Source organism: Diabrotica undecimpunctata, chromosome 2, assembly GCF_040954645.1.
Source record: "Diabrotica undecimpunctata isolate CICGRU chromosome 2, icDiaUnde3, whole genome shotgun sequence".
Taxonomy (NCBI): Eukaryota; Metazoa; Arthropoda; class Insecta; order Coleoptera; family Chrysomelidae; genus Diabrotica; species Diabrotica undecimpunctata.
Genome location: NC_092804.1, coordinates 174,361,446 through 174,378,556, shown reverse-complemented (window position 1 = coordinate 174,378,556; position 17,111 = coordinate 174,361,446). Strand labels below are relative to the sequence as shown.

The following is a 17,111-nucleotide window of genomic DNA, read 5'->3' as shown; positions in this document are numbered from 1 at the left end:
AAGGGAAAAACAAACGAGGAAGACCAAGAGTTAGGTGGGTAGACGAAATCAGAAAGGAAGTTGAAAAGAAAGGATTGACATGGGAAAGTGCACGAAATCTAACACAAGACCGGATAGCATGGAGACAACAGTGCAAATCTTAACCCCGCCAGCCTTACACCTAACGGTAGAAAGGCTTAGGACTAAGTAAGTAAGTAAGTAACTTCGATCCAAATTTCGTATTTCTGGTCGAATTTCATTGTTTGTATTAAGAATTCTTGGTTTATATTGTCATATATGCTTTCGAAGCGTATTCGAGAATCTGTCGTAAAATAAGTATCTGGTTTATTATTGACTTCTGACTACAGAAGCCACATTGGTATTTGCCAACTATTTTTTCATCTATATAATAGTCTCCCGTTTTATACCGCTTCGCGGCTTTGGGAGTATAGCAGGGTAGTCTGCTATATCTAGGGCCTACGGTATACAAAGAAGGTAACATGGCCAGTGCTACGCTTCAACCACCTATTATTACCCCTGGTTTTACCCAAGGTACTCATTTTATTCAGGCTGAGTCGACCTGGGGCCTATAGACATTTTTAAAAATGTCTAGTTGTTCTTGCCGGCGGTAGGATTCGAACTCCGGACCACCGGCATGCGAGGCAAGCATCCTACCGCTTGCGCTACGCAGGCCCTTTTCATCTATGCCTTTCATAAATAATGTTGGACATTGTTTTGAAAGCTGCGTTCAATAGCGTGATTCCACGGCAGTCCATCATTCAACAGCAAATTCTCTGTTAAAAAATTTATATAAATGATGTGACAGATATTGCCATAATGATCGTGAATTTAATCAATGCACGAAGCTGCAATGACGCGTCTTTAAAATGCAGTTGGAAGCTAGTGAGTATGATGTCCACTTTAATATACTTCTTCCTACAGAAGTAAAGTGGTTGAGCTGTGGAAAATTTTTAGAAAGGTTTTTACCTACCTAAAACCTTTAAATTATGATATGTATTAAAACCATCGAGCAAAAAGACAAAAGAGGGAATGTAAAGGTAGTGAGGGCAAAAATATTGTTAGACAGGAAGTGCCATTTTGAGAGGCCACATTAAACAAGGAAAGAGAGGCTCTTTCCTTGTTTAAGAAATCAAATTTAGTTGGGTTATGTTATTGCTGATGTTATTGTTTGTCCCAACTGTCACATGAAAGATTATTTGTATTTGTATTGAAGTTTTTTAACAATTGTTTCACATTTTAGACTATTATTGTTATTATTTAATTAAAACTTTATTGTGTTCTAGTGTTAAAAAGAGTATTTTAAGTGTATTATGTATTAATATTATGTAATATTAATATTATGTAATGTAACAAATAAATAGATAAATTAAAACCCCTACACCACTGTATGATTATTGTGAAGTGTCATGAAATTTAAATTTGGCGCATTCGCATTTCCGGATATGTCCGCCATCAGAGGCCACTTTTTTGGTCTCCTTTTCATAATGATTAGATTCCCTCTTTTGTCTTTTTGCTCGATGATTAAAACTAATACAAATATTACGTGGACCAAAATATTTTTAGGAATGAATGTTACTTCTCGTCACATTTCCGGTCCTAAAAACTTTGTTTTCGAGAAACTGGTACGACAAATGACGTGTTTTCCCGAAAGGAAAAATGAGTGTTTACTTTTTTGATCTAAATACTTGCCCTTGAATATATTCTTAACACTTCACATATAAAGTCAAATAAATCGCTTAATTAACTTGTTAATTATATTAATATTCGTTACTAATATACTAATACACTTTAACATATTAATTAAACATTAGATGGTTGCGTGAAGCACTCAATCTGAATTCTGGAATGTGCGTTACCTTCGGTTAATTACTGAGCCGGTTCTTTAAAAATTTAATGGTTATTGCTGTGTTTTATATTACGAACAAGGCTTCAAAAGAAAATAAAGCAACATTAATTTAAACATTAATAGGCATTGATGTATTAACTAGTGATTATAGGCGGGTGGCTTTTGTCGAAAGAGGTCGATTTCATGCTCACCCGCTGAAGCTTGGTTTAACCCTTTCCGACACGAATTTTTTAAAACGATATATAATTTTTTTTAAGTTTTAGCGATTATTAGAAATATTTTTCTACAATTTTTAAGCTCCTCAGGAAATTTGTCAAATTTGACATTCTGAAGATACGTCATGTACACTGCAGTGTACACAATGATTAACAGACACATATCAATATGAAATGATTTTTATTTATAAGACTGTAATTGACAAAAACTATTTATTTGGCATAAAAATCTGTAAAACAGTTTTGATTTCGAGCAATACATAATGATACTTGACATTTTGTGCAACGAATATACGTTGTTGATCCACAGTTGCTTCCTTTACAACGAGCGATTTTGTCACAGAAAGTCGGTAAATGGCCAAAGTTATCATAACGAATATCTTCAATCGGACGCACTTGTTTACCAGAAGGACCTGCTGGGTTACCTACAGGAGAACTACCTTGAGGATGTAGAGGATTATTTGAAACTGGTCTCCCCCGTTTTTTGCTCAGCAAGTGCCTCAGCAACGTGTTGTCGAAAATGTATAAGGTCCATGACATTTTTTTGCGGTATTTTCAGCTCCTACGATTGCTTTCTATATTCCAACCAGCTGTTGGTGACAGCCATGTCAACAGCATGTGACATTAATCGAACAGTCCATTTCTTTGTTCTGATAAACGATCTGTACAAAGAAATAAGAAAATCGCACTTGTCAACACCTCCCATCCCATTGTTATAAAGAGAAACTACTTTGGGGCGTGTCACTTCAATATACTCTTTTATCTTCTTATCCCATCTTCGACATACATCAGAAAAACTTACTCCAACGAAATTGGAACCCAGAGTAACAACTCCGCTATCAATCCACTTGGTTAGTACAACACCAGATTTTCTCCAGATAACGTTCTCGACGAAACCCCTGGTAAGTTTCTTTTTATTCTCTTGGCACATAGTAAAAGGTGGTTTAGAAAAGCGGTCCAACCGAATTGTACAAGCGGCATATATTGGTTTCTTTGACAACCATTGAAATAACCAATAAGAACTGAAATGATTGTCAAAATAAAGTTGTGCTCCTGGAGGTATTTGCTCGGATAGGTGCATTACTACAGCCGGAGACTGGCCAAACAACATATACTCTGCCTTCAGTTCTGCACCTTTGCACCTTGGTAGACGATGAAATCCTATATTGTTCCACTTATCCCACATAATAGGAATAATTTTATACCCCATCTCGTCGGCTTATTTTTAATGTATTGTTTAATATTCACAGCACCCTTAAAATGAACCATTTGTTCATCGATACTATATACCTCCTCCGGTTCCAACTGCCTGCATCTTTTTCTTATGGTATTGAAAAGGGGGCGTACTTTCCACAGTCGGTCTTCCGGCTGTTGATCTTCGTTGGAAGTGAAATGCATCGTATTCCGTAGTTTGAAAAATCTGTTTACTTGCATATTTTCAGATATTAGAGGAACTGCAAATTTTTGTTCCCAGTACATTCGGACTCTCGGATAATTCAAATTACCCATTATTAACAGAATTCCAAAAAATGTCTTGACTTCTGCAATGTTTGTAGCGGCAAAGTTTGGCACAGAGCTAACAACAGCATATAAGTTTGTTTTTTCTACGCAGATATTGAGGAGCTCATCCGTGAAATACTGGTAAAAAATTTCTACTGGACTGGGTAAACTTATCACTTCTTGCTTCTTACTTTTATAAAACTGAATATTTTTTGACATTTCATAGATCCCCTTTGTTCAACTGATCTGTTCTTTTTCAATTAAATTTTGTGACTTCAGGTATTCGCTTGTAAATTCGTGTGCTGTCTGACATGTGTGTATTTCTTGCATTGGCGTGTCTTGAATATCATGTGATTCGGACACAATTTCAATCAGCGCAGCTTCTTCTGGTTCCTCACATATATCGCCTTCCACCAATTCATTTTCATCTACAAACAACAGTACTCTAATATCACACAATTTTGTTAAAGAAAAAGGAATAAAAAACTAAGAAGAGTCCCACTTACCCCTACACTGCATATCACGATCTTCAAAGTAATTATCCTCTTCCATATCTAGTTCCTCTAAATCGGAATTATCTCCATTGATGATTTCATAAAGTTCCTGATTTTATTAATGATTGTTCCTCGTGTATTGACTGTTGTATCCCTCAGTATTTTCTCGAGTACGATGTTGAACAAGATGCATGATAGAGCGTCTCCCTGGCGTAGTCCCTTTTTCACATCTATTGTTTCCGTTAATTCATTTTGTATCCGGTAAGACTGACTTTGGGCTATTAAAAATCATAATATGGCAACAGGTCACCAGAAACCGCACAGAATGACGACGAATCTTGGAACAGGGCAGGATTTACAAAGGATTACCGAGCCAAAGATAATAATGATGAAAACAGATGTCAAAGCAGGCAGATTTTTATACAAAAGTACTTTTTAACTTAATAATTAATGTATTACAACAGAGAGTAAAAATAACTAACTTTTATTAAGATTTTACATAAAATATGACCTGAAAATAATATTACTGTGTCTAAATTACACAATTCATATATTACGCCTGAAAGTGTTGCATTTTTTATACAAATTTGGTCTTCGATATGTAATTATATCCATGTTTTTTCTTTAACCTCCTTGAATAATGTAAACGAGAACCTAAATACCTTTAAGTGTACATCTTTATTCTGATAACCCAGATCTAAATTGTGTGACAATCTTAAAACGTTCGAGGTGTATTGTAAAAAATCGATGCGAGTTGATAGAAACATACCAGTATTTATTTGTGTTAATTGCTTTTATGAAAATAAATTGTTAATTACCCATCTCAAGGGTATACTAGACATTTTAACCGTTAGCAAATTGTTTTTTATTTTGTTAAGTAGTGAATCAGTTATTCTGGACCTTTAAAATCAATTCTACGAACTTTACAATTTAGTCATTGATAGGAAGTTATTGTTATATTAAACGCAAAACACTTGTTATATTTACCTACGACATATCGTATAGAAGCGCAAATCTATGAGAATGTTAAACCTCATACAATAAGAACCGTGGACATTAATCCTGATCATTAATATGTAACATTTTCTAGAACTTGTGAACTTAAAGGTCAATTACTTATCATATGAAGAGCTTAATGTGAAACAATGACAAGCCTCAAAAAGGCAAAAGTGAGATATTTGACTTTGAATGTTAAAAATAATATTATAAAATCCAGTAACAACTATTGTTGTTTTAATTTAGATATGTGGCTGTATGTTACGCTATGGAACTATATTTATAACAATATTAATAAAATTACTCGAAAGTTGAGATAAAAACAGTCTTTATTTAAAAAAAATGTGGCTTGTTACATTATTACATTAATGATAAGTACCCAAAATCTTATTTAATCAACCAACTCGGCGACCTCATCAGTAACATCAGGGCTGACATCCTCTTGTAAACTCTTGTAGAATGGATGATACACTGAAGGTATGTAGGGTAATAATGATCTTACATTTTCGAGTTTCTTTTTTGCAATCCGAATGGGCTCAATATACTTCTGTTTTAAAGCAGATACAGTAAGCACATTAGGACGTCCCTTCTTGACAACATTAACGGGGTTGTAGGTACCATTCACAGAATGTTTAACGTGCTTGTCTGTTATCACTCCTGAACAAAAAGAAAAAAACATTGGAAAAATCCAAAGATTGCTGGTCATCAGTGCGAGTACTCTTTTTAATGTTCTCTAAGTGTAGTTGTACATTGAGGAAATCTTCCTGCTTCATAACAGTTAAGTTGAAGGGCTTCTTTTTATTAGATTTTTTTATAATTTTTTGCCATTCCTCAGGAGAGTACACAAGCGGAGCATACATTCTATGTCGTTTTTCTATAAGAGCAAAATCCCTGTCGGAGCGAAGGTGAGTGTGTCCGCTGACCAAAAAATGGTGTGTAATAGACTTAAACTTTTGTTCCTTCACTAGCTGGAACCATAAAGACATTAAAAGCCAGTTTTTGTTTTGCCCGGGACAATTATCCCTGAAGAAAACGAGATGCTCTACTTCACCTATCTTTGAGCTTAGAAATTTTATGAGTATTGATGCAATTTCATCACTTCCTCTTTTTGCAATGTTTTCCGTCCAGACAAACATATGACCAGCGTTGGACTGGGCTGTTTCGCTCTTCAGTAGTTGTTGCATTGCCTGAGCCTTACACTTGTGCAAGTTAAGTCTTGTTGTTAATTCGCTATAATCATTTTTTTCTGATTTTGCTGACTCTATTTGGATATTAATTTCGTCGCATGTCTTGCAAGTATCTGATTTTGGCAGCTTGAATCCAATATTATACTCGGTACAAAATATTTTACGGTAAGTATGCTCCTTGACTGGTTCAATTCCCATTTCTGTACACCAAGGGACATATCGATCCAAATAGAGACTGGCTATACTCATGTTATGATCCAGATAAACTTTATTCATGTTCTTGTGTCGACTGTAGTGACTTTGATACTTTGGAATCGAATGTATGTGGTTTTTAACACTTAGTATTTCATAATCAGATATTTTGTTCACACGGTTTGTATGCTTTCCTCTGTTGTCTCTTTCTGGCACTAGATTTCCTTCTATCTTCTTGTGAACAATGTTATTTACTCTGCCCTTAGCAGCTTGAAGTCCGTGGATATTTAAAAATTCTGTTTTACAGACACGTGTAGTTTCACCATTAACATTAATGGAGTAGATTGCATTGCTCTTTCTATGCGATTCTTGATGTTTTTTCTTCTTTCGGTAGGACCTTTTCTTCTTAACAATATCTATACATCCGAATAAGTAGCTATTTTGTAACTCCCATGAACCGAGGTTCCAGAATTCGTTAAAAATATTGCTCTCGTGGCCCTGAAGCTTTTCACTACACTTTCGTCGAATTTTTCTTTTTGATCTTGAATAACAGTGTTCATTGCTTTGTCTCCATCGACTTGTTGGAGTTTTGTCGGGTGTGTTTGGTTTTGTCCTTTTTCTTGACGGACCTTGTTCATTATCCTACAACAAAATGCAATAATATAACAAGCCATGTCACAAGCCACAACAATCATACTTTAATCTTTAATGGTAATAATGTGACAAGCCACATTTAACAAAAAAATTACGCACCGCTGTATTTTCATCACTTGAGTCACTTCTAGATTGTACATAGTCAAGATCACGGTCACTGTCATCGAATGTCGACTGAACTTCAGTATTTGTCTTACTAGAATCGTCAGAACTCACAGAAATATCTGAATCGCTTTCGCCCATGTTCGCCATTTTGATGTGGCTTGTCATTATGTCGAGTAGATACTAAGACAAACTAGATCTATGCAACACTGTTACCATAGGTTTTTCGCGTCATCTATTAACGACGGGCTGAAATAAATTTTTAGTGGCTTGTTATACTATTACTTTAACCGATCATAGCACTAACTCTTTTTGAACTCATGTGTGGCTTGTCATTGTTTCACATTAAGCTCTTCATATGTTTTTAACCAAAGAAATATGTAATTTTTATTAAAAAAGTATACAGAAACAACATGAGGATTTACGATGGCACCTCCATCATCAACACATTTCTTACATTTTCGAATAGAAGATTCTGGAATACTGAACCTGCTTCCAGCTTCGCAAATTTTACCAACCTTTTTTACAAAGTTTAGAGTAGTCACAGTTTTAACATCCAAGGACGCCTTTGTGGTTTTTCGTTGATATTTTGGCATCTGGACAATAATGGCTTTTCTAAATAAAACATGTTATATGAACGTTTAGACTTATTTTCTTGCAGAAGAATAGCTTGATTTAAAAATCTGTATTCAATTTCATTGACAGAATTTATGGCAGTCACAAAACATAACAAATTGCCTTTATATACCTTGTCGGCTAATGGTGCCTAAACTGGTAAATAAATAACCTGTATATGTACTTTTTAAACTATATTGCTATCAAGAAAAAAACTTACCCCTTATTTTTTCAGACACACAAACAAAAGGATCTCCCGACGTTCGTTTGTGTTTGATAGATCTGGCAGTTTCTAATAGATGGCGCGATAATATAGTTTTGCCATTTTATTATATAGGAGATTAAAAACATTGATGCGCACAATTACCCGACGCGCCCATTAGCCGACTCTCCCCTATCATATATTTAAAGTGTTTAAAGTGTTTTTCTTAGAGAAAGCAACCGTATTTTTCGTATTATCCAGTAACACTGACAATTATTAACTGTTCTTGCACAGAACTCGCAAGCAACACAATATCATCCGTATACCGCTTACAACAAGATGCACCCCTGTCTAACCCCATGGAGAATTTCAATTGATTCAGAAGTATCTAAGCCAATTCTGACATTGGTTACTGGTGATAGTATAGATTTTGTATAATTCTTAAGTCTTTGTCGTCTATCTATTTCTACTCATTCAAGAATATCGTGACTTGACATGAATCCCGAAAAAAATGAGGCTTCAAAATTTAAAAATTACTATTTTATCCCTTACGCTCCCGAACCTACATTTTTTGGATTTGTGTATAAACTTTTACCTTTGTAGTTATTATATACATTATGAGAAATCCTTAACGTCAATTTTTCTTAGAAACAAAAATTGACTAAACAGGATCTCAGGAACGCTCAGGTGTTATATGGGAGTCAAAATGATACTGGTACAAATGTTATAACGAATGAAAATAGAATATTGAAAACTGTATGTCTTCTTCTTAAGGTGCCTTCTCCATTACTGAAGGTTGGCTATAACTACAGCAAATTGCTCTCTATCTTGAGCTGTTCTTAGTATCGAATGTGTGTCCATGCCTGTCCAGTCTCTTACATTCTTCAACCAGGATCATTTTCTTCTTCCTGGACCTCTTCTTCCTTCCACTTTCCCTTCCATTATAAGTCGTAGGAAGTTGTATTTTTCTCCTCTGTAAATATGTCCTAGTCAACTCGTTTTTCTGTTTTTTACAATATTTAGGAGTTCTCTCTCAGTACCCATTCTTCTTAGCACATCGTTGTTGGTCACGTGTCTGTCCAAGAGATCTTCAGCATACTTCGAAAAACCCACATCTCAAAGGCTTCTATACGCCTCATACTTGTAATTCCGGGAGTCCATGTTTCCACTCCGTATAGCAATATGGAATAAATAAATGTTTTTACAAATTGGTATCGGATATCCAACGATAACGTAGAGTTTATTAGGAATTTTTTCATTCGTTGAAATGCGGACCTAGCATATTCTATACGAGCACATATTTCGACCTAGTGGTCAAGATCGTTTGTTATCCAGCAACTAAGATATTGGAATCTTTGTACTGGTTCTATATGTTTGTTATAGATACAAATATTAATGTCGACATTTGGTGCACGTGTAACAGCCATTACTTTTGTTTTATTTGTGTTTATATTTAGTCCCAAGCTATCTCCCTCTCTGGCTATGACATTCAAAAGTCGTTGTAAACCCTCAGCACTGTCCGCAATAATGACGGTATCGTCTGCGTATCTTAAGTTGTTTATGTATTCTCCGTTGATTTTTATTCCTTCTTCAATATTTTCGAGGGCATTTTGAAAGATCTTTTCGGAATATATATTGAATAACAGTGGAGAAAGTACACAGCCCTGACGAACTCCTCTTTTTATTGGCAATTTTGCTCTCAGACGATTGTCTATTTTGATCAACGCTATAGTTTTTTAATAAGTGCTACAGTGTTATGGTCTATACCAGCGGTCGGGGAACATTTTTAATCATTACCCCAAAATATTTTTGTGTAAGTAGATATTACCCCATGACGAAGAGCAAGAAAAAACGAAATCGCCTGTTTTTAGCATCTTTCATGTTATAGCCCCCATGATAATTTTGAAAAAAAAAACAATAATTAAAAATTTAATTTAAACATCATTTATTCAATTTATCAATGTAATACTTAGTAATCCATAACTTTCACCCCCACAGAAAATATAAGTAAATGATAATTTTTTGTTATTTTGTCATACAAGAAAAATATCATATGAATTACAAAATAACGAGAAATTATCATTTGCTTATATTTTCTGTGGGGGCGAATTTTCATGGGAGAGGTTTCATGTTCGATACAATTGCTTCAAAATTGGGACTTGGTGTAAGAGCGATTTGAACACAGTCTTCAGCGTTTAATCGATTTCTGTTCTTCGTTTTTATGTTCATTAGAGTGGAAAAGCCTTGTTCGCACAAATATGTTGTTCCAAATGGCAACAATTTTTTAACCGCATCTTCATGTACAATTTTGAAAGCCTTTGCAGCTTTTGACATCTAAAAAGATAACAGATTTGGTTTACTCTCAAATTGAATATTAGATCGAAGTTCAAGAATTGCTTCTGCTAAACCTGAAGGTTCTTCTGGTATCATAGCAATTTCACATGTAAAAGGATCTGCAATGCAACTGAGAGTAAGTGTATCAAGATCTGGAAAGTAATCTGAAAACCGCTTTCTGAGTTTGATAAGATGTCTTACAATTGTATCCTTGATGTCAGCAAAAGTAATATTTTCGCCATCTTCCAAAAACAAAGCTAACCTTGAAAAAGTAGCTGTCTGCAGCTTTAACCCAAACACTGACACTATTTCTCTCGCTGAAATAATATTAATATTCTTTCCTTGCAATTCTTTGTTTAATATATTTATACTCTCAAAAATGCCCGCTAAATATGAGAGATATGCAACCCAGGAAGAGTTTTTAACTTATCTGCGAGAATATTTTTTTAATCAACCATAAAAATTTCGACTTCAGTTTTGAGAGTCCATACTCGATTTAGTACATTTCCGCGAGAAAGCCACCTTACTCCTGTATAATAAAGTAGGTCCGTATATTCAGCTTCACCGTCCTGACATAATTCACGAAATAGCCGCGTGTTTAGTGCATGTCCCTTGATAAAATTTACAATCTTGATGACATCATGCATGACAGCTTCCAGTGTAGGTTCTAAATATTTGACCATAAGGGCCTGGCAATGGATCATACAGTGAGTAACTTCAATATTTGGGTTATTTTTTTTACAAAAGCCGAAAAACCATTAATATGATCCAGCATAGCTGGAGCTCCATGCAAAGATTCAGAAATACAGTTTTCCCATTTTAAACTTTGCGCATTGAAATATTCATTTACTTTATTGTAGACATCAATTCCACGAGATCTCAACTCGAGAGGAGAACAAAACAGCAATTCCTCTTCAAAATTATCTACACCTATGTAGCGAACATATACCATTAGCTGTGAATTGCTACGAAAATCAGTTGTCTCATCAAGCTGAATAGCAAAATATTTAGCCTGTTTAATACGAAAATAACATGTTCCTTTACATTTTCTGTTAATATAGAAATTTGTTCTTTCACAATTTTCGCAGACAAGGGCACTGAATTCAGTTTCTTTGCTTCTTTTTGACCACACCCAGAGATTATGTGTGGTTTTTACAGCAGCTGGTTTAACCAAATCTTCACCAATAGTGTATGGTTTCTTATTTCGTGCAATCAATCAGGCTACTTCAGAGCTAGCCCTTGATGCTGGACGCCGATCAAATGTACCAAACAAGTTGCTATTCAATATTTGTCTTTTAACAGGTATTTCTAAATTTGCAAAGTATTCTCGCGGTTTGGAAGACATGTGTGAATGCAAATTATCTAAATTGTAAATGTTTCTTCAATTGACTTTTTTTGAAAGATTCTGAAGTCAGTACCTTCACACATACAACACACTCTGGTTTCATTGTACCATTGTCTTCTATTTATGTAAAGCCGTAATTAAGGAATTCGTCTTGGTATGTTCTTTTTCTATTTGCTTCCATCTTAAGGGAGACAGAAAATAATAGTTGTAAAATACTTGAATTAAATTTTTAAATTGCGGCTTACCTTGATCGATATATCGATGATTAATGATAAAATGGTGATCTTGTCAGCAACTAATTAGTAAAAACTCGCTCTCTGACTCGTCAATGTATTTGTATCTTGACGGCATAGCACGAACTGAGCAGGTAGTCGGGGCCGGGACTGTGCTTTACTACGCAAAGATATAACTCGAGAACACTCTAGTGGTGGAGAGTAAGATGGCGTGGCCTGCATATGTCGCTAAATTGTTTAAGTTGAAAAAATACTACAGGTTTATAAAATAGCAAATTAAGAATATATACTTTTTACTCACAAAAGTTTCATTTTTACCCCCAAAAATTGAATTTTTACCCCATTTGGGGTAATTTACCCCGGTTCCCCGACCGCTGGTCTATACCATGTTGTGTTAGGGTTTCTATGAATTCTGTGTGTTTTACTCGATCAAACGCTTTTTCGTAGTCGATAAAACAGAGAAACACGTCTTTTCTGGAGGCAAAATAATGGCTCCCTTGTACCAAGCCCCATATGAAATCCAAATTGATTGTCGCTCAGGTTCCTTTTGCAATCTCTGTATATTTGTTGATGTACAATTTTGAGTAAAATTTTCAGAAAATGGCTCATCAGGCTAATTAATCTGAACTGTGAGCATATATTTGCTTTATGTCTTAGGTAAGAAAATTACTTAATATAAAACGTGTTAAAGCAATTATGATTTTTCTGCAAACATCAGTATTTGTCGCACTTAATACATTGGATCCTTGATCGACTTTGACAGGATTTTAAACAAGTATTATGATGTTTCTGATCGTGTACTGGTCAGTGATCATATTCATCAAATATTTTATAGTTAGAAGGTAGCACCGTATATCTTACCGTCTTAGCAGAAGGTTCTTCAGTTTCATCCATAGAAGCGTCTTCATAATTTAGTTTTCTCTTTTTTGTTCCACAAACCATAAATTCTCGTAGTGCCATTCGAACAAAGGAGAAATTTCTTTATCTTCAAATGGCTGCTTTACCCCGGTTGGGGCTGGAGTATACTTTTTCGGCTGGTGCTAGCCCTAGGCACTCCATCGCTACTATTACTGCTTTCCAATTCCAACTCTTTATCTTCTATAAAGAGTCATTCGAAGTGCAAAAAATTCATCGTCGTTATCGCTTTCTATCTCAAAATCGGACTCCAGTTCATCAAGGATTCCATACACCCGATCTAAATTGGATGCAAGCTTTTCCAAATTCAGTTCAGCTTAGACCCTACAAAAAGCAAAAATATTTAAAATCAGTTTTTTGGGAACCAGCTGTATATAGAACTATGACGTGCAACGATTATCGTATTTACTGATGTATTAGATGCTTAATATTTATTCCCATTCATTCATTCAATTCTTGATTATAATTAACTGGATTCTTAGATGGATAAGATTTCTGAAAATAATTAATTGTATAATAATGATTCTAATTACACTGAACAATTATTTTTATTTAAAATATGTTGTTATCACGTCATTATTGTCACGACAGACGACAACGATATTAATTAAGTATCAGAATCGACTTCAAAGCTCATTATTTTTTACGTTGTTAAACTTGTTTGTAAGGAAGTTCTCAAGTAAAATTATGCGACCAATTTTCTATCGAATTTATAACGGTTTTTTAATGTGATGATTCATAATGAGGAAATATTTATTGTATGATCATTAGTTTTATATAATTTAGTTATGTAAATATCAAAACAAAAGGTCTAGAACTTTAATTAATAACGACTCAAAGTATTTTATTCGTCCTTGAAGTTAAAATTATATGGATTCATAAGACCAGACATTAAAATTCCGACAGATATGGGACAAAGGGGTGTCGTATTACAAAAAGTGTCCGGATTACCGAAAGTGATTATATATTTGGCATTGTTTTGCTATAAGTAGCTTACAATATTCTTAAATTTTATGAGTAAAATGCTACCAGATTAATATGCAAATGAAACACCCATTTCGTTTAACTAAAACATGTTTATTAAAAGAAATATGGAAGCTAATAAATTTAATGTACATACAGTGTGTAAATAATAACTTATTATACATTATACGTACTAATAACTAAATGCAGCAATTAAGGTAGATTAATTATGAACGTATGTAAATACATATTGTGCTCACACTTTGAAGAAATCTTTGATTGTCTTTTGCTATGTTTAGACAGTGTGTCATTGCTTGTTCTTGTATCTTCTTTAACATCAAAATTTTGTCAAAGTCATATGCTCTCTAATCGCACCAACGCATCAAAGTATTTGCAGCCAATTAAACATCATCACAATTATTTACGTTGAAAGATTTTTCATCCTTTACTTACCGGGTCACATGTTCATCAGATTCTGTCATTTTTTTAATTATTCCTTCATCTGTTCAATCAGCATTGAGATTTTCATCTAAAATCCACTCTTGTAAAGCTTCTCTTGATTCTGATGAATTAATCATATATATAATGTCGGTTTACAACGTTCTTCGACGTCTTCCGATTTCCAATCTCCATCTCATTCTATCGTTCCATAGATCGTCCTCCAGTTCTCTTTCTCTGATTTCTTTATCAACTCCTTCTCTCCAACTTCTTCTAGGCCTTCCTGGTCTTCGCCTACCTCTTGGTTGCCATTCAAGAATTTGTCTTGGTATTCTATTCTCCGGCATTCTCCTTACGTGTCCGTATCATCTGAGTTGTGTCGTTTTGATGTCATCAACAATATTATGTGTAACCCCCATGATTTCTCGGACTCTCTCGTTTGTTATTCTGTCGCGTCTGGAGATTCCCGCCGAGCGGCGCCAGAAGTCCATTTCTGTTGCTCTAAGCATTTTCTCTGTTCTGTCTTTTAGGGGCCACACTTCGCATTCATATGTTGTGATACTTTTTATTATGGTGTTGTATATTCTTCTTTTATTTTATTTAGAGATGTTTTTATCCCACAGTACGCTGTTCAGTAAGGCTATGCCTTTCCTTCCCTGAGTATTTCGTTCCTTAATGGCTGCATCCAATTTTCCGTCCTGAGTAATCTTTACTCCTAGGTATTTGTAGTCATCACATAGTTTGATCTCTTGATTTTCCTCTACGAGAAGGTTATGTTGATCTCCTCCGATACTCATGTACTCAGTTTTTTCCATATTCACTTCCAAACCCCACTCTGTAAACTCTTCTAATAGTTTTCGCATCATGTAACTAAGGTCTTCAGAGTCCTGTGCGATGATGACCTGGTCATCCGCAAAGCACAGAGTGTACAAAGTTAAGTCTATTAGTGGTATGCCCATATTCGTACATTTTTTCTTCCACTTGTTGAGTGCTGCTTCGAGGTATATTTTGAATAATGTTGGGGATATACAGCATCCTTGTCTTAGTCCTTTAGTCACTTTGAATCCCGGTGTTATCAGATTTCCTGTTTTAATTCTTGTTGTTAGTTGGTAGTACAACGTTTTTACTGCTTCAATCAATTCTATATTTATATTTGTTTTCCCCAGTGCCTCCCATAATTTATCAAGCGGGATACTATCATATGCTTTCCTAAGGTCTACGAACGTCAGATGGACTTCTTGGCCACGAGCAACTTTCTTTTCAATTATCTGGGTAATAGAGAAGACATGGTCTATTGTAGATCGACCTGCACGAAAACCAGCCTGTTCTTCGGCTTCCATATCTTGGTATTCTTCTTCTATTCGATTTTTTATTATTTTCCCATATATTCTGCTAATACTACTAGTAACTGCAATTCCTCTATAGTTTTCAGGTTTCGATTTATCTCCCTTTTTATGGATCGTGCTCATATGCGACTCTTTCCATTCCTCAGGTATTTCATGTTTATTTATGCATTCCTGGAAAAGTTGTCGTAGTCGTTGCATTAGTATTTTGGGTCCATGTTTAATAAGTTCTGGAGCTACATTTCCTGGGTCAGGTGATTTGCCATTCTTTAGATGTCTGCATACGGTTTCGACTTCTCTCTCATTTATTCTGATTGGTGATCCTATCAGCCTGACGCCTTGTAAATCATAGTTCTCTATCTGTTTGAAGGGCTCTCTTGTCTCTGTTAGTAAATCTTTAAAGTATTCTTCCCAAGTTTGCGGTGATATGGACTGGATAATATCTCTTTTTCTGTTGTTTCTTAAATTTTTTAACAGTTTCCAGCTTTCTGAACTTTGGCTTCCACCAATGTATGTATTTATCATGGTGCACTTTTTTCCCAGGATTCATTTTTCTTTTGGCATATTTTTCTTTTGACCATCGCTTGCATTCTTTTGTATTCGATTCTGTCTTCCCCATTTCTTGTGTTCAGATATTTTTGATACAATTTTCTTTTCTGTGTTGAATTAGTCATACCGTTGCAAATTTGAAGGGCAGCATCTAGTACAACTTACACAGGTTGGTCATTGGATTCTTTGTTAACTTCCATTGGAAGGAGTAGGTTGTTAAGCCAAAATATTCTTCCACGATTTAATCAGTGTAGTAGGCTTGACTTGCTGCTACGCAAACGCAGCATTTATAATCGCATCTTTTATGTTAAAGTTTATTTATAAAGCTAGGAAGTTGGGATGTTAAGGGAAGGTATGAAGCGTGGAAACTTAAAGATATTAATAGGGGAAATTCAAAAATATAATCAATATAGTAGCATTATAAGAAACAAAACAACTAGAAACAGAAATCACATAAATTAATAATACGCTATATCTCAAATTTTTTTTTTACTAAGTAAAATACAAAGAACTAAAGTTTTAAAATATAAAATTATTCGATATTATTATTATTATTCGATATATTAATACTTGTAATAAAAAACTAAGCATTTTGTATCAAAAGCTATTATCTGTAAAACGTTTACCATTTCTATAAACTTGTTAAAGGGAAGAACGTTTTCGGGCCTAATCCACAGCTTCGTGACTGGAAACACAGCATTAGAAGAGGATTTATTACCCGCTTATAACACACCTGAAGGTAAAAAGGCATATGACGACACTCTTGCTTCAGTGAAAAAAAATTTTCCTCAGTATGTCAGGGAGTTGGAAGGAATTGCTGAAGGAGCAAATGTGCCATTCTTTAAGGTAAAAAATTTGTGTTTATATTTAAGACTATAAAAATTGCATTTTAGGATATTTATCAATATTTTCTGATATTAATGTACTATCTTGTACAATGGACTTTGAATGGTATATTCTAAACAATTTTAGAAAATTATCTTTTCAA

General features: G+C 34.6%; 1 protein-coding gene across 2 annotated transcripts in view; it reads left to right on the top strand.

Annotated features, from left to right (window-relative positions):
- t (C45 family peptidase tan) overlaps nt 1-17,111 on the top strand; it is a 39,035-nt gene that overhangs the window by 8,108 nt on the left and 13,816 nt on the right. For both annotated transcript variants that reach the window (XM_072524060.1, XM_072524061.1), the window contains exon 2: nt 16,772-16,969. In XM_072524060.1, coding sequence (XP_072380161.1) covers nt 16,772-16,969 — 198 coding nt within the window. The remainder of the gene's footprint in view (nt 1-16,771; nt 16,970-17,111) is intronic.